The 17,430-nt window shown below is 48.2% G+C and overlaps 3 protein-coding genes across 3 annotated transcripts; all 3 read right to left on the bottom strand.

Annotated features, from left to right (window-relative positions):
* Positions 1-5,224: 5,224 nt before the first annotated feature.
* Positions 5,225-8,268, bottom strand: LOC136537176 (uncharacterized). Its single transcript, XM_066529233.1, has 2 exons — positions 7,636-8,268; positions 5,225-5,347 (listed from the first exon to the last, which is right to left on the bottom strand). The coding sequence occupies exons 1-2, from the start codon at positions 8,266-8,268 to the stop codon at positions 5,225-5,227; spliced, it is 756 nt and encodes a 251-aa protein (XP_066385330.1).
* A 1,764-nt stretch (positions 8,269-10,032) lies between these two features.
* On the bottom strand, positions 10,033-12,496 carry LOC136539906 (dormancy-associated protein homolog 3-like). The gene is made up of 3 exons (XM_066531890.1): positions 12,274-12,496; positions 11,980-12,174; positions 10,033-10,636 (listed from the first exon to the last, which is right to left on the bottom strand). The coding sequence occupies exons 1-3, from the start codon at positions 12,383-12,385 to the stop codon at positions 10,545-10,547; spliced, it is 399 nt and encodes a 132-aa protein (XP_066387987.1). The 5' UTR covers positions 12,386-12,496; the 3' UTR covers positions 10,033-10,544.
* A 3,166-nt stretch (positions 12,497-15,662) lies between these two features.
* Positions 15,663-17,204, bottom strand: LOC136537177 (protein phosphatase 2C 70-like). Its single transcript, XM_066529234.1, has 5 exons — positions 17,199-17,204; positions 17,072-17,133; positions 16,747-16,882; positions 15,985-16,079; positions 15,663-15,807 (listed from the first exon to the last, which is right to left on the bottom strand). The coding sequence occupies exons 1-5, from the start codon at positions 17,202-17,204 to the stop codon at positions 15,663-15,665; spliced, it is 444 nt and encodes a 147-aa protein (XP_066385331.1).
* Positions 17,205-17,430: the final 226 nt, after the last annotated feature.

The raw sequence follows: 17,430 nt of genomic DNA on the forward strand, positions 1-17,430 counted from the left end.
AGGACCCAGCAGCGGAGTCCGACCCTCCTAATGACTGGAGAATGCTTTACCTCGACTACCTCCTCCACGACATACTACCGGCAGACAAGACGGAAGCCCGACGGCTCACGCGATGCGCCAAGTCCTTCGTTCTTGTAGAGGGCGAACTCTACAAACAGAGTCACGTCGGTATTCTACAACTCTGTATCCCTGGCGAACAGGGGAAGCTCCTGCTGGGCGACATCCACGGTGGAATCTACGGTCATCATGCCGCGCCAAGAACCTTGGTTGGAAATGCGTTCCGACAAGGCTTTTACTGGCCCACCACGGTAGCCGATGCCGAGCAAATTGTACGCACCTGCGAAGGGTGTCAGTACAACGCTCGGCAAACACACCTCCTGGCCTAGGCACTCCAGATGATCCCCATCACATGGCCCTTTGCGGTCTGGGGGCTCGACCTGGTTGGGCCACTCAAAAAGGCGCCCGGGGGCTTCACCCACCTGCTTGTCACCATAGACAAGTTTACAAAATGGATTGAAGCTCTCCCAATATCCACGATCAAATCCGAGCAGGCTGTGCTATTCTTCCTCGACATCATCCATCGCTTTGGAGTACCGAACTCCATCATCACAGATAACGGCACGTAGTTCACCGGTAGGAAATTCGTTCGATTCTATGATAAACAACACATCCGGATCGATTGGGCAGCCGTCGCACACCCCCGGATGAACGGGCAGGTTGAGCGCGCAAACGGCATGCTCCTCCAAGGCCTCAAACCTAGAATTTTCAACCGGTTGAACAAGTTCGGTGCGCGCTAGCTCGCTGAGCTCCCGACCGTGCTCTGGAGCCTAAGGACAACTCCTAGCCGGGCCATCGGCTACACACCTTTCTTCATGGTCTACGGTTCCGAGGCCGTTCTCCCAATAGACCTCGACTATAGAGCACCAAGAATCAGAGCGTACGATGAATAGGGGGCCAAAGCATCTCACCAAGACGCCATGGACCAGCTAGATGAAGCCTGCGACATCGCCCTCCTCCGTTCAGCTAGGTACCAGTAGGCGTTGCGATGGTACCATAGCCGACGGGTACGGGGTCGAGCCTTCAACGTCGGGGACCTCGTCCTCCGCCTTGTGCAGAGCAACAAGGATCGCCACAAACTCTCCCCGCCTTGGGAAGGGCCCTACGTCGTCGCGGAAGTACTTCGCCCGGGCGCCTATAGGTTGAAAACCAACAACGATGAGGTCTTCACCAATGCCTGGAACATTGAGCAGCTACGTCGCTTTTACCCTTAAAATAAGCATATACTCTTCCTTATCAGTTTTGTCATTACAAAACCTCGATCCTTAGTGACTTCCGACCCCTGCAAATCGTGAGGGGTCAGGCATCACTCGGGGGCTGAAATGAGTAAAACAAATATTACGCTTGCAAAAACCTCCTGTGTTATATATCTGCAAACATTCGCTAAGTTTTTCATTCTTCTCATAAACAAGTCATAAGGGCTAAGATTTTGGGGAATAAATTCTGAATACAACTGGTAGGACTACGGGAGACCCACGCCCCGGCGGCTGCAACCTCTTTGCTCACCAGCTCAATCAGAATTAGTTCACCCACGTTCCTAGTTTCTTACGACTTAGACCATGAGAAGGGTCGGAGGGCACTAAAACCGTTTCGACAAAAAAGGGAAAGATAAAAAGATTGCTTGCCGTAGGCAAAAGATGAATTTTTTTTCATTTTTGGCACAAATTCTCCACTTACAAAGTGATTTCATTACAAAAAGGATGAATGTACTTATAAATTCAGAGGACTGTTTACTCGGGGGCTTCCCCACAAAATTATTCAATTACAGTCTTTGCTTAGCTTTACTAAAGTGTTGCAGCGGTCGCTGTACCACACTCTCCATTGGCGACACCCGGGGCGTGTACACAGGCCAGCTCATCTACTGCGGCCGCCATGCCACGCTCTCCATCGACGATGTCCGGGGCGTGTACACAGGCCAGCTCGTCTACTGCGGCCGCTGCGCCACGCTCTCCATCGACGACGCCTAGGGCGTGTACACAGGCCAGCTCGTCTACTGCGGCCACCACACCACACTCTCCATCGGCGACATCCCGCCGCTTCGCGGGATCCTCAAAGACGCCGTCATCTGCAATGCCTCCGCCGGGGCATCCGGGGACTACGCCATCATCGTCAGCCGCAACCCCGACAGCGACGCCTCCGCCAGGGTGTCCAGGGACTACGCCATCGCCTCCAGCCACAACCCTGACAATGGCGTCAGAGCAAGAAATGCCTCCCGCCAAGGAAGGAACACAGCGAACGACGGTGAAGTCGACAACATACGGCGCCCGCCAGCGCTCCTTCTCCTTCGGCAGCAGCGACTCCTCAGCAAGGGCGGCACGCACCATCTCATCTACGTTGGATGACCTCCGGCTCGACATCAGGCTCTAGATTCATGAGCGGATTGGTGAGCTTTCTATCTCTCTGGCATTACTCTTCCTCACTCAGGGACCGCCGCGACGCACGGACGCATTCGGTGGAAAGGGAGAAGGAGAGGTAGCGGCTCAGAGGCAGAAGAAGAGGTGGGATGAGAACTCCCCTCCCCCTCCCTATTTAAAGAGGAGACACTACAACTAAGGAAAGGTGAAAGGTTGGATGAAAAACCCTGTCCCTTCCCCTCCTTAAATACGGAATCAATGCTGATAGACACCAGAGGGGACGCGCCAGAACTAACGGGACGCGCCCCGGTCGACGAGGCGTACCCCCCCCCGGTCAAACTAGACACTACCTGGGTAGGGCCTGCCACTGACCCGCTCCGGACGTGGCAATTAAGGCGCCCACATGGGCAGACGACCCTTCGCCTCCCCATGCAGGACCACAGAACGATCCGACGATAGGACCTCTATAAAGGGGAGCCCAATGGCTCTCTTGGGTCGACCATGCGGCCCAGGAGAGATGATGAATGAACGTCTAAAGAAAGATAAGCATCTCTGCCTTCTTACTTTACGCGTTAAAGATTTATTACCGAACTTCCGACCCCATCAAACGGCGGGGACACGAACATCACTCGGGGGCTACCGAGGATGTCTACCAGTCTAGACATCCTCTTCACCCGACCCCTCTGTACGCTTGAAACCAGGGGTGCAGAATACGGGCATAGAACTTTGAGTAAAACTGGGTGAACTAGCAGACCCTATGCCTCGGTAGCTACGGTGTTTCTGTTCACCAGAAAAATCATACTCAACGCCCCTCGCGTCTCCAGCTTCGACGTCTACCTTCTCAAGAAGGGTTCGGAGGGGTCCGCCTATAGAATCTCCCCCAAAGGAGAAGCTGTCAGGTTGCCCAAGTTAATTAAACGCCTCGGACCGCCACCGAGGTACGAAAAACAAAGAATAGCGATTCTTATGCAGGTTACTCCAACCTCATCGCAAACATCAGGGCCCGAACCCCGCACAGACACATCTGGTACGAGCTTTTCTATCACTCATGCCACCAAGGTAACGTTACCGACCCTGCCTTTATTTCGATTAAATTAAACATTCAAGCATTACATATGCAAAACATTACATCCCAACGCTTCGTGTCGCATCACGAAACGGCCGTCGCCTCATTCGATATAGGTGGCAGCAGGCCGAGGTTCGAAGGCTGGCCTGTGAAGGGCTCGAGGCCGCCTCGTGCCGAACAGAGCCAGGGAGAAATAACTGAGACAAGCCCCAGTGGCCCTGCTCGACCCCGCTCAGAAGCGGATAGGGACGTCTCAACCTTTTCTCGTTCGATTCTAACCCCGAGCCAAACCCATAGAATCTCCATCGAGGAGAGGCCATCGGGCTGCCTGAGCCTATCGAACGGCTCGGGCATCTACCGAGAGGCGGGTTAAGAAGTTGTGAAGTGCCACCAGAGGGCTCTACCGACCCCATCAGCAAATGATGGACTCGGATTCCACACGAACATACCCGTTAGCAAGCTCGTTGAGCGCGATACTCGAGCCATCGAGGCAAGTGTCATTTACTCAGCCCCTTCGATTGCGAAAATCGAGGACGGGGTAACATGCAAATTACGGCCGACCCCTATCAGACCCTAACAAGGCCCGGGGGCTCGAGCCGATCAATACAGGGACACAGGTTCGAAGGCCCTACCTTGCCGAGCCCATAGAGTCCCCGCTTGGGGAATTCTGTTGGAAGACAGGGCGGGGAATATTGCAATGCCATCCAATGACTTCGCCGACCCTGTCACCAAAGCCATGGAATGTGATTCCGTCTGAACGTTCCGGTCTCCAGTAACCCCCGACCCCAGCAAATGCAAGGGGTCGGACCTTACTCGGGGGCTGGTTAAGGTACGGCTACCTCCCTTCCTTCTTTCAAAACAATCTCCTCGCATCAAGACCAGCGGCAAGATTCAGGGGAACAGATTGGTAAGATCGCAAAAAATCAAACAAAACGAAATTACAAAGCAAAATCACGAAACTGCATCCAGACTCGAAAATACCGACACTTGTTCACATATTACATATAAGTTGTTCTCAAAATTATTCGACTAACTACTCCCGCGAAGGGAGAACCATCTCTTTCAGATTATCCGCCAGGTTTTTCGCAAGGGGAGCAACCATCTTCTCCATTGCCTCCAGCTCATCATCCTCATAGGTGGATGGGAAACCTTCGCTCATCACCTTCAGGTTGATTTCCTTCTCATAATGAGCATGGGCGACAGTGAAGGCCTGGGTGATCCCGGCATGAAAAGCATTCTCCTCAAGCTGGCCCACCCGAGCCATGATACCTGCGGCACGAGCCGCGAGCAGGCTGGTCTCCACTGGCTCCACCACCTTCAGGGCATCAAGGACCACCCCGACCGTAGCTTGCAGAAGATCGTGCTCGTCGCTCTCAGTCTGAAGGGTCCTTCGTATATGGGCAAGCTCCTTTTCCAGCTTGATAGAGACATTTTCGGCGCTCAACCTTCGGCTCACCGCGTCACCGAGATCTGCCCGGAGAGAATGGGCCACCTCGACGTCCTCGTCCACCTTCTGCTGAAGGGCCATGGCCCTACTCTCGGCCTTCCGCCGGAGGTCCCGCTCCATCTCCAGCTCCTTCAAGACCTCGCCGGCCTTCTCATTAGCCGCGGCATTCCTCTGCAGCAGCTCGTCTCGCTCCTTTCGAAGCCTGGCGATCTCCTCCCCATCCAGCTTTGACCTCACCGACAAATCCTCAAACATCCCATGGGCCTCCTCCACGTCCTAACGCGCCTAGGCCTCCCGCTCCTAGGCGGCAGCAAACTGTGCGGCCATGTCTGCTCGCAACTGGGCCTCCTCAGAAAGGTGATCCCACTCTGCCTTCTGCTCGTGGAGGAATCGGGATTTATTCCGGCTACGAGCATCAAGAATCTGAAGAGGAAGAAGACTGGTATCAGAAATGCGAAAACACAAAAACATGCGAAGAAAGAAGAAAACCAAGCGAATACCTGGGTAGTAGGAACAACGATTTCACGCAGGGCTCCTCTGGCCTGGTCCAGGGCATCCAGCATGGTCGAGATTCCGATGTCAAGACCCTCCCGCTCCATGCTCTCGGCATGATCATCGAGCAAGAAAAGAGCCAACATCGGATCCTGGGCGGCCATCCACTGGAGCGGTGGCTCCCCCCACGTGGGGGAGCGGCTTCCTCCCGACAAAGGGGCCGAGGGCGGCTCCCTCCTGACCCTATGCGGCACCACCACCGCGCTCGAGGACCCTCCGACTGGACCCTCCTCCATCTGGGCTGCTTCGAGCGCCACGGGTGGATCCACCTGGGCCCTCGGTGGCGTGGATTGCACTACGCCCTGGAGCGCCACCATGGCTGCGCCCGGCTGATCCTAGCTTGGCGCAGTCATGACCACCTCCACCGGCGGCATGCGGCCCTCGGCCAGTTGTACCACGTCCGCCATGGAGGAAGCCACCTACTCGGTAACCTCCGCGGGCATGGGCGCCACCACAAACGCCGTCGGATCGGCCAACGCGGCTCCAACGTCGGCACCACTCCTACCCGAAACATGGGTGACGCCAGGCAACGCCATCCGTCCCACTTGAATGGCGAGGCTCTTCTTGGGCGCTAGCCCTAGGGGGTGACCCGTCCGCAAGAACCTACACAAAGGTAATAGCCATTAGGTCAAAATAGAAATGGAAAAAGGATGAAAACAGGGGAATCGGCAGCTTACGCTGACGCCCTCGGCCGGCGGAAGCATTTTGGGGATGGATCCCCAGATCCCTGCCCTGACTCATCTGGGCGAGACCGTTTCGAGCCTGCCCCCTGCTCCGAGGCAGTGGGGCCCATCTCCCTCACCTCGTCATGGGGCACGGCACCAGAGCCGCTCCCCTCCATCGTCTCATGGGGTGCGGCACTAGAACCGCTCCCCTCCATTGTCTCATGGGATGCGGCACCAGAGCCGCTCCCTCCATCGTCTCATGGGGCGCAGCACCAGAGCCGCTCCCCTCCACCATCGCCTCGGGGTCGGCGGCGGCAAGCCCGCCTTCCCCCATCCACCGATCCTCGGCCGGCACGCCATGTGAAGCGGCGGACTCTCTGGCCTCTACCGACTCACTTCCCTCCGCATGGAACGGGAATGGTCCCTGCACGGACGGGTGGGCACTTGTTAGTGTGTCCTCGTCCTCCAGGATGCCCCAATCCACGTCGATGACTACCTCATCGTCATCATCGTCGTCGTCGTCGTCGTCATCACTGCTCACGTCCTCTCCCCGATCCCGTGCCTCCTGCTTTAGTCGTTTCGCCTTCTTCATCTGCTCCCTTGCTTTCTTGTCCCACTCGGCCGCGAGTCGATTCGCCGCCACCACGGCCTTGTCCTTCGGCAGCGGAACCAGACTATCTTTGAAGACTAGCCCCCTCGGCTGGTCCCAACGTCGCAAAAGCAAGTATCAAAAAATGGAGATTCAGGAAAAAGAAAGAGCACGGGAGAAGAGGGCTTACGAATTCGAAGAACCCAGGTTCCGACCGCATTGGGGGATGACCGGGCACCGGATACACAATGTCGAGGACGCTGCCTTTGGAATCCTTCGTCGGCTCCGTTGCCTCCTTAATGCGCTGCGCCACTTCCGAAAAAGGGAGCGCCTCGTCAACAAGCACTGTCCCCTCAAACGACATTCCGGGCATCATCCGATGCAGGGGAAGCACGCGCGCCATCAGCAGCACCACCCTCCTTGCATGATAGGCGCAGATAATCCCCGTCCCCTTTACGCCCCGATCCTTCAGGGCTTGGAGGGCGGAAAGAAGGTCGGAGAGGTGTTTCTTGTCTTTAGACTGGACGCCCCAGCCCCACGACTCCAGAGCCTCTTCAATGTTTCAGGATCCTTTTCCTCCTCCCGCCATCATCAGACATGAAGAAGACTGCATTCCCCACAACCGCACTACACGATTTTTTTTAATTTTAACACTTTTTTAAACTAATTTTAAATCTAACACTATTTGTTTTTTATTTCTAAATCTAACACTTTTGGCCGCGCTTATTGATGGCGCGGCGAAACGTCTATGCCGCGCCACCATGCATGACGCGACACAGACGTTTCGCCGCGCTATGACAATAGACACGACCAAAAGTGTTATATTTGAAAATAAAAAACAAACCGTGTTAGATTTAAAATTAGTTTAAAAAAGTGTTAAAATTAAAAAAAAATCCACTGCGCACGGCCGGATGGACGGGGGCACGTCGGAGCCGAGCAGAGGCTGGCCCGCTCCATGCATCAGCCTCCGACGAGTAGACACAGGCGAACACCTCCCTGGAGCTGGTGCAAACGAAGACGACGAGGAAGGGGCCACGGTGGCAGTCGAGGTGGTCGCAGCCTCCGCCCGCTGCAGCACAGAGCACAGCAGCGGTCCAGCAACAGCAGAACGGATACGGGTGAGGGTACATGTGGTCCGGCTGCTTGGGAAGACGGTGATGCCCGCCCGTGATGGGGTCCCAGACGACAAGGTCGTCCCCCGAACAGTTGAACGTGAAATCCCAGGACGACGCGGTGTTGAGGAGGACGCGGCCATGGCGCGCGTCGATGGCTCGCCCGTTGACTGGGAGTACAGCCCAGGGCAGAGGGGCGGAGGAGGTGGGGACAAAGCGCGAACCCGATGAGTCGGTGCAGAAAAGTCCCAGCATCGGGGCCGCGCGGTGGTACTCCCGGAACCTGCGGCGGAAGCTGGGGTCCGAGATGAGGCGGAACCAGCGCTTGCAGACGAGTGTAGCGCGGACGAGGCGCTCGGGCTCATGGGGAGGAAACCGGAGGAGGATTTGGTCGATGAGATCGTCCGTCAGCGCCGGCGGCGGCATGATGAACGCTGGCGGCGGCGCGAGGGTTTGGTCGATCGAGATTCGAGGGAGGCGAAGAGGTGACGGCTGACGAGTAACGACGAGACGGGCCGGCCCAATTGCCTGGTGGGGTTCAACCAGCTCGCTTGGTGGGGTCTGCTAAGTGGGGCCGAGGAGGGGTGGGCCTGCTAGGTGGGGCCGCGGAGGCAGTGACAGTGGCGCTGTTGCGGTACGACTGGATTTACAAGCAAGCCCGCAAATGGTACGTTTGGTTGCAAGTAGACCCAAAGAGCATGGCCAATTATTTTGGAGGTAGAGTCAGGAACATGAAGATATCCTCTCCGCGTCGCCCTTCGCTTATGCAACCGTGTTTTTATTTCACAACGTTTGGCTGAACAGTATTTTTTTCTTACAATATTTTAGTTAGAATAGTGTTTTTTAGCCAATTTCAGTCAAGTTTCAGCAAGCCGAACGGGGCCGTTGGCTCAGCTTGAGCCGGCTTATCCGCCGTAGAAACCATGTTATTCCATAGCTGATAAGTTCAAACAAAAGGCGACGATTGCGGAGAATTTACCTGAAGCCAAATGCAAATATGATTTGCAGGTAGTTACACGGAACAGGAAGATTCAGCAGTTTTTACTTTTTATTTACAACAGCTGAACTCGAGCACCAACGTAACTACTGATCAAATCCTATGCAATTAAAGATTCAGATTAAATATGAAGGTTCTGTGTGGCTGTGGCCGCACTATACAATTGATGTTGATGTTTTAGAGAACATTTACTCTATCCGTTTAAATTTATAGTTGACTTTAGGATTATTGTAAGTCAATTTTTTTTAGATTGAACTAAATTGTAATAGTAAAATGAATCAACATCAACAATGTCAAATTAGTTTCAATCAATTCTACATAAAAGATGACTGGATAGCACATACAATAGAATTTGTAGATGTTAATATATTTTTGAAAAGAAACTGATCCGAATTTGAGGAGTGAAAAATACATCAGGAAGTGAAAAAAAAAATCATGTCTGACTCTGTTCCCGCTACTTTCTAGTGCTAGTCATTGAGCGGAGCTGAGGTATATGGCAGACACTCTTCCTTGCTATACATTGGCTTATTTGACAGGGCTCCTCTTCGGCTCTATCTCCTTCGGAGGAGCCCTGCCAAATAGCTAGGTGGAGGAGCCTTTTTAAGCACTTTTTCAGTGGAAAAAGAAGTCGTGGCTTCTCCAAAATGGCTTCAGCTCATGTGGAGAAGCCCTCTTAAACACACACTTAATCTAAACTTAGGGCGTATTTGACAGAGCTCCTTCGGACTTCGGCTTCTTGCTACAGTACCAAAGAAGGCGGAGCCGGAGGAGCTACAAATCGTGGCTTCTCTCGGCTCCCAGTTCATTTTGATCAGAGAGAGAAAAACGATTCATATAAACAGCGCTACTACAATATAAGATGTTGGAGGAGCCGGAACCCCGAGAAGCCATACAAAACGAGGCCTTAATTGGTAATGCTGTTCAAATCTCAAGAAATGAATGTCCCCAAACACATTATCAAATGACCATGCAGTGCAGGGTACGAGGTTCATATAACTTCATACGGTACATAACTCCATGCATGTTGCCGCCTTCAGAAAATATATACTAGTCAGCAAAATATATACTAGTCAGCTGCGGCGATCTTCAACGACCACATTGTTAAACTAAGTCAAACAAACAGAAACAGAGCTGAACCGTTTTGTAAAGTAGCCACCATTGCACCCATAAGAGAGAGCGTACAATCCACAATCTACAAGACAACCGATCATCTATTCATTTTAGCATTATCCCGCATCACAGTTCAGAGAGTTCAAGCAAACACCTTCAGCTACTAGATACCAGACATTGAGCAAAACTACATGTAGTCCACCTCAAAGGCTCAAACCCAGCTAACATTACAAGCATGACCCATCCTCCACGCACCATCCGTAATGACACAGCAGCAGAGGAAACACACACAACACAGCGAGCGGCAGAGAAAGCTGCAGCAAAGCCACGCGCAGCCCTGACCCCTGAGCCACCCTATGCACATAGCACCTTATTGACACAGCACGGCACCATGAGCTTTCAACATATTATTATACAACATATGCCACATAGTAGATAGGAAACAATACACATAGCGGCATCTACGATATATCACAGTAGAGGCAAACCGGCGACTCATCCCCGCTCCCCTCTTGATGTCTTCTCTCCTCCCTGTCTACCTTAGGTGAAGTAGATGTTTGTCAAGGAGCAAAACAAGTGTGATGGTGCAGCCAGTTCACATTTCGAAGGGAGGAGGGTGGCTGGTCGTCCCCGGTGGGGTTGCCCTCTCATACGCGTCGGATGATGATTTCCTTCTGAAGCGACCACCTAGTAAATTTAGTATTCAAGGTTAAGCAATATCCAACCAACAGAACGAAACAGATGATGCTGATAGCACTCAGAAATATTAAAAGCCCATTAATACATGCAGCTGAACATAAGCTTCGCCTTTGAGGGAAATCAGTTGTATTCTCTTATGGTCCATGTTAGTCACAGTGACAAGTGTGGATAAAAATAGAAGGCCAGACTGAGATTATTATATACTCCGTCCGTCCAGGGATATAATGAATTTTCCATTGTACTAAACAAACCATGCTAAGTTTGACCAAGATTGTAGAAGAGAACAAAAATATTTACGATATCAAATGAGTTTTAGTAGGCATTAGACACGTTATGAAACGTATTTTGTATAGTTTACCTCCTTGATGTGGTAGGTGTTACTATTTTTACAATGGTTTGACTCAGGACAACTAAAAATCATCAGGATTGAGGGAGTATACACTATAAAATAACAACTTGCTAAACTAAAGCATGGTTACATATTTTTCAGAATTGGAATCAAGACACTGAAACGATTACAACTATCCTTCTTTGTATGATTGATTCTAGACAACCATCAATGTTTAATTGATACATAGGACAATTTACAGAAGGTGTTTCAAATTAATTTTCATATCACAACAGCAGCTTCATAGAATAATTTGTATACCAGGGCTTCATGACAGATTAGTAAAAATATCTGACTCAGCTACCTAATTCACTGACTCTGCTGTGAAATGGTGGCTACCCTCTTGACTAGAGGCTCAGTCGTCCACTCTAAGATCATCAACGAAACATCTACTCGTAGCTTAAATTAGGCAAGACCATTGATAGAGACAACTTCTCATGTGTATTGCTAAACAGCTACTACCTTGTACTATGATAAAGCAGGCCCATAAGTGATACATACAGATCAAACGATCTCTATCATTGGATTCATATTACTATTACATAAACAAAAAAAGCAAGTCCATTTTCCTCTTGTTGCCTACCCCACATAACCCCAATGATAGCTACGTTTATCCGATATGATTGCTGCATTTCAAGACACAAATGATAACTTATCAACTAGTTAAATACGATAATATCCAGCTATGAATCCACGATGGAGACCCCAGAGCTAAAAGCACCCACTGCCACTGGGCAGAAATGTCCAAAACGCCCCTTCCCCAGTACGCCCCATCTAGACGCTTCCTAGCTGGGCGACAAAAACCGAAAGCCACCCGTCACGACGCTTCCAATGAGGCACGGCACGGGTGCGCTGTCCGGAAATGACATAACTGCCCCTACCCGTACCCGGGAAAAATGGACGCACGCGAAGGGGGCTGCCGAGTCTCTGGCAGGGCACTCACCGGCGCCGGCAAACGGCGAGATGGGCGGGGTAGTCCCTAGTGGCGAGGCCGGCGGCGTGCTTGCGACGCTCCTCGGCGACGACGGGTACCCCGCGGGGCGCTTGATCATGATGCTGCGCGTCACCTTCACCGGCGTCTCCTCGCTGCTCGAAGCCGGCGAGGGCGGCACGAACGCCGCAACGTCCTCGGCCGGATCTACACGGTCGACGAAACCACAAGTCAGATCGAATGGGAACGCCGACTACGATGGGGCATGTTTTTTTTTTCAGCAGCGGCGGTCACCAGCTCACTCACCATTGATCTTGACGGCGGCGGGGCGCACGGGCTGCTTGCGGAGGCGGCCGAGGCCGGTGTCCGGGCGCGGGCCCGCGACGGTCTCGTCCCACAGCTTGTCGAGGAGGCCCATCCCTCTCCGTCGTAATCACACAACTGCCGCTGCCAGACCACCGATCTGGTGCACAGTCCGTAGTCCTCTAACCACGAAGCTTCCGGATCTGGGCGAGAAGAAGGTATGAAGCCAAGCAGGTGGCGCTTATTTATAGATCAGTCGGGAGCTCGGCCGGCCAGTTCTCCCTAGACTCGGTTCATGGACCGCAGTACGGATGCGGGTGGGGACGGCGAGAGGTGGCGCAGGGGTGCACGGTGGTCCGTTCACGTCAGTCGTGGCGGGTCGCGGGGCGCGGAAGGCAGGACGTGGCGCGGCCGGGGCGGGTGCGTGGATAAGATCGATGGGGTCGTGCACGTGGGGTGGCCCGCCTGCCGGCCTGTCGCGGGACGCCGGGTGGACGTCTCCTGGCGGGCGTCACGTGACGACCCCACCGGCGCCGGCCCATCCCGTGGGAGCTCAGCCGTATAAATAGTGACGTTTCTGGATGGTTTTGGTGTAACGTACGAGGGTCTCATCTACCAGAAGGGGCTGCCATGTGGGACAAGGATCCTGGTGGGATAGGCTGTGGCCTGTGGCTGCGAGGTGCGTTATGCGTGAGGTTTCTTGTAGGAATATAGTTCTTTTTGGAGGCCGGTAGCCTGCGCCGATAATTGATCAAGGTCCAGCAGCAGTAATTTTGACTTGATCGACTATGATCACGCTCCCATGTTCTACCTGCAGTGCAGATACAGATGCACCCCCTCACTCTGAAACTACAACGGGTGATGACTTTTAGATATACTTCGTTCTAAATTATTAGTTATTTTAATTTTTTTATAGAGTTAAAACATCTTAAATTTTACTAATTTATACAATAAAATAATAATATTTATAATACCAAATAAGTATATTAGATTCTTTATTAATTATTTTTTTATAGTATATCTATTTGATGTCATAAATCTTTATATTTTATCTATAATTTTGGTCAAACTTAAAGATACTTTGACTCTCTAAGAAAGTTGGAATGACTTATAATTTAAAATAGAGGGAGTACTTTAACTTTAAGTCTTTAACTACAATATATATCTTTAGCAAAAGCTATGTATAGGTCAAATGGCTTATAATTTTGGATTACATAAATTTACTATAAAATTATAATATTTATGTCAATGAAACCCATACATTATCCACTAGCATATATTTAATATTTAATTATACATATTATAGCATGACACATTATCCACTAACATTTATTTATAATAGTTTATATTTTCATATAAGTGACTATATATGATTTAATTTCATTTTAGATCGTTCGTAGTTACCATAACAATACATAGGATATGCTTCTAGTGTCTTACTTAAATGAATCAATTTTTATAGTCGTCTTAAGTCATTTAAATTTTTTTGACCAAACTTATAGGAAAGAGCGCCGAAATTTATGGCACCAAGTTAGTATCACTAGAGACACCAATAAATATATTTTCATATACTATATTCATTTGGTGTCATAAATATTTCTACAATTTTCTATAAATTCTGTCAAATATAAAAAATTTGACTTAAGACAATTTTAGAAATTGATTTATTCAGATACAGAGGTACGATAGTATAAAAAGTAAACCCAACTAACTTTCTATCTCAATTCTCAACATGCAAACCATCCACCTCATCTTTCATTAAATATCTACATCATCTCTCACTAAATGTCATGTACCTCAATAAATAGATTTCTAGTTTTTTTAAGAATAAATAGATTCCTTGTTAAAGAATTTATCTACAAATAAATCAATCTCTAGGAGACTGAATGGTCCATTTATTTTTTCCCTCAAAGTCTCCTGGCATTTACAGCACCCGTTTCATCTTCCAATCTAGTGGTGAGTTTCTACGTATGGATATGTGTAGTGAATGTTATAATTAATGCGCTATTGGAACAATCATCGAATAGTGTGCAACTATACTTGTTAATTATCTATTTAATTAGGGGTAGAGGGAGTAGTATTTTCGACAATGAATTTTATGTCTGAAGCTAAATATGTTCAATTGAATGGTTGTTTGAGTTTTCAATTCACTTGTAATAATTAAGCGCTAATAAAACTTGATCAACTATAGGTGATTATCACAATTAAACCAATTTTGGTTTTACCTTGCTCAAAGTCTTGCATTGCATGTCTTCTTTACCATGCTTTGTAAGAACGACATGTGCTCAGTGTTACTTTTTTTTTACTACCGCTCTAGTCTGTTACGATGAGCTGCTTGGAAAACGAAGATCAGATGGAGTTTTTTTTTTTTTGAACCGAGGGTTAAACCCCGTTTCCATTTCTGGCATAATGGAAATACAATGTTTTAAGAGTAATATCAGAAGTGAGAACCCAAAAATAGAAGCAAACTAGAGAGCCAACGAAACCTGACGGAGTTTTTATAATCTTACAAAGAGTCCAAAATTGATCCGAGTCACATATAAGTATCACTACGTTAAAAAGGGTTTTTAGGAGCGGTTGAAGAGCATTTGTAGGGACGGTTTGGTCAGCCGCCCCTACCCAACCATCTCTACAAATCATATATTTATAAGGGCGGTTCCCAGACCGCTCCTACAAATCGATTTGTAGGGACGGCTGATAACACCAGCCGCCCCTACAAATCGATTGGTAGGGGCGGCTACAGTACCAACCGCCCCTATAGTGTATTTTTCACCAAAAAAATTTAAATTACCAACACGTGCTCCCCAAATCATCCTGTGACGAGTAAAATATATGATCAAGTATCCTGGCAAATTTAACTGTAATATTGTGGCCCAAACAAGATTGTTTAGCCAAAAGTTTCTAAACATCTTCTACGGTACAAGAATCATAATAATAAAAAACAGACTCATATTATGACAACAAAACATATATCTATATCACAAAAAGACCAAGCAAACATTGGTGCATTGAGCTGTGTAGACGGCAGCATCTGCTAGCATAGACGGGCAGAACTGGAGCTTCTCGTATTCGACAAGACTCAGCTCGATCATCAAGAAAGACAGGAGTTCGAGCTGTCCAGTAGTATAAAGATTTTATCAGGGTTTATGTACTTGTACAGCAAACCTATAGCTTACATGATTTATTGATCACAAAAACAGGAGTATGTATTAGTATCTTACCTTAATGCCATCTCAAAAAATTAACACCAAAAGCAAGAAGCTACTGTAAAACCTCGTCAGCAATGAAGTAGGAAAAGTAAGGAACCAAAGGATGAAGACCAGAATCTTTTGCCAAGCTCACTAAAACTTCTTTAAAAAGGGATGTATCAGATCTGCTCATAGTAAGCTCAGCTATTTTATCAAAGTATATCTGCAAAACCAAACAGTGAAGAGGTATATAATTTTCAGGGGCTGCCCAGTTCTTGCTATCCTAGCTCTTTCAGTTGCACTAGCTACTCGATGATCTTCAGTCATATCAATCGTCTTTCCGTTGACACTGAAAAAGTTTTGGTTGTTATGGGGCTCAGAAACATGTTACTAACAATGTTTTCTTTTTATGGATTTTTTTTGGCAACTCAACACCATACAAGATGTTAGCAGGAAAAACTAACATATCAGCTGGCTTGTTTATATTTAATAAAAAATCTCTGCATGGCTTGGGCAAACCCCTTACCTCATTACACAAGCAGAATCGCCAAGATTAGCACACTGGGCAAAACAATCTTTATTCTGATCAAACCAAATAAGAAGTGCTGTGCCTGTACATCCCTGAGAAGGGACAAATAAAAATCGTAAGCCTTAACAGTTTGTATCAAGGTAATTCAAGGGAAGAGTATGCAACTACTACTCGGCAAAGTAACACAAATGACTAAGGCATATAAGAGGACTCCGATTAGACTACAAATTTTCAGAAGCAAACAACCATTGCTATTTCTGGGTAGGCATTCAGACCAAGGGAGGATTCTTACAATATATGATAGTGGGTACATGCTTACATAACAAGATCTTAAATCTGGGAGCAAAGCTACCTAGAAATCTGTGTCCTAAAGATGAATTCATTTCGATAAAAAGGTTGGAAACCAGAGAAACCATTTCAATTAGGACCAAAACAACTTAATAATGTGTACTCAAGAGATGGGATTAGCAATCAGACAAACTGTGTCATGAATTGTGACCCCAACAGAAAAATAGTTGTTGACATCACTACAACAGTAAGATTTCTTGATAAGCCTGATATATAAAACATGGAAATATATAACGTAGATTAAGTCGAGAGGGACAGCTCTAAAATACTAAATATCACAGCCTTGCAAGTTGCAAACACATAAACAAACCTTTCACAAAATATAAAATTCACTAAGGTAATAGGAAGATAAGTCTGAACTAACACTTCAACAATATCATCTGACACATGACAACTAGAGAAAGGGTGAACCTCATACTGATGATCGATTGCGTCTTCTGTCAAAGTAAAAGCATATCTAAGAACATCAGAAGCGTCAGAACATGATTGCACTCGTTCTTTTGTTTCAGGATGAGACAAAATGTATCCTAGATTTTCTAGAAGAATCCTACAAATTGAAAGGGAAAACATCAGTTTTGCATGGTGAGATTAAAATATTAAAATATTAAAAATAAAATATATGTGCTGGTTCATTTGGAGTCAATGAATACAAGAAAATCCCCATATACTAGGATAAAGTGATAAATTGATGCCATGCAATGCATAGTCATGCATCAAAGAAGCACAAATGACTAACTTGCTAACAGCTTTGGCAGCTCCATCCCCACCATGTCCATAAAAAATACCAAAGAGTCCAAACTGCAACAAAATCAGGCATAAGAAAAAAATAAAGAATAAAGGATTTGGAAGAACTATCTGATTACTGACATGTTCAACACCTGAAAAATCCTAATGGCTAGAGGGGGGTGAATAGCCTAATAAAAATTTCTACAATAACACTTAACAAAATGGTTAGACAATTATGAGGCGAAGCAAGTGTTGCGTTAGCCTACTCAAAATGCAAGCCACCTACCATAATTCTAGTTTAGATAGAATCTATTCACAGAATAGCTATGACACTACCATATGTTAGTGTGCTCTCAAAGACTAACTAAA

The sequence above is a fragment of the Miscanthus floridulus genome, chromosome 2 (assembly GCF_019320115.1).
Source record: "Miscanthus floridulus cultivar M001 chromosome 2, ASM1932011v1, whole genome shotgun sequence".
NCBI lineage: Eukaryota > Viridiplantae > Streptophyta > Magnoliopsida > Poales > Poaceae > Miscanthus > Miscanthus floridulus.

Excerpts from the sequence above, each read along its gene's own strand:
- LOC136539906 (XM_066531890.1), bottom strand. The coding sequence starts at position 12,385 with ATGGGCCTCCTCGACAAGCTGTGGGACGAGACCGTCGCGGGCCCGCGC. Across the intron at positions 12,175-12,273 it reads CGCCGCCGTCAAGATCAATG|ATCCGGCCGAGGACGTTGCG; the intron begins GTGAGTGAGCTG and ends TCGACCGTGTAG. Across the intron at positions 10,637-11,979 it reads CTCGCCGTTTGCCGGCGCCG|GTGGTCGCTTCAGAAGGAAA; the intron begins GTGAGTGCCCTG and ends TAAATTTACTAG.
- LOC136537176 (XM_066529233.1), bottom strand. The coding sequence starts at position 8,268 with ATGCCGCCGCCGGCGCTGACGGACGATCTCATCGACCAAATCCTCCTC. Across the intron at positions 5,348-7,635 it reads GTGCCCCCGTCCATCCGGCC|ATTCTTGATGCTCGTAGCCG; the intron begins GTGCGCAGTGGA and ends CTTCCTCTTCAG.
- LOC136537177 (XM_066529234.1), bottom strand. Across the intron at positions 16,080-16,746 it reads CAATCGATCATCAGTATGAG|GGATGTACAGGCACAGCACT; the intron begins GTTCACCCTTTC and ends GTCCCTTCTCAG. Across the intron at positions 15,808-15,984 it reads GATTCTGCTTGTGTAATGAG|TGTCAACGGAAAGACGATTG; the intron begins GTAAGGGGTTTG and ends AAACTTTTTCAG.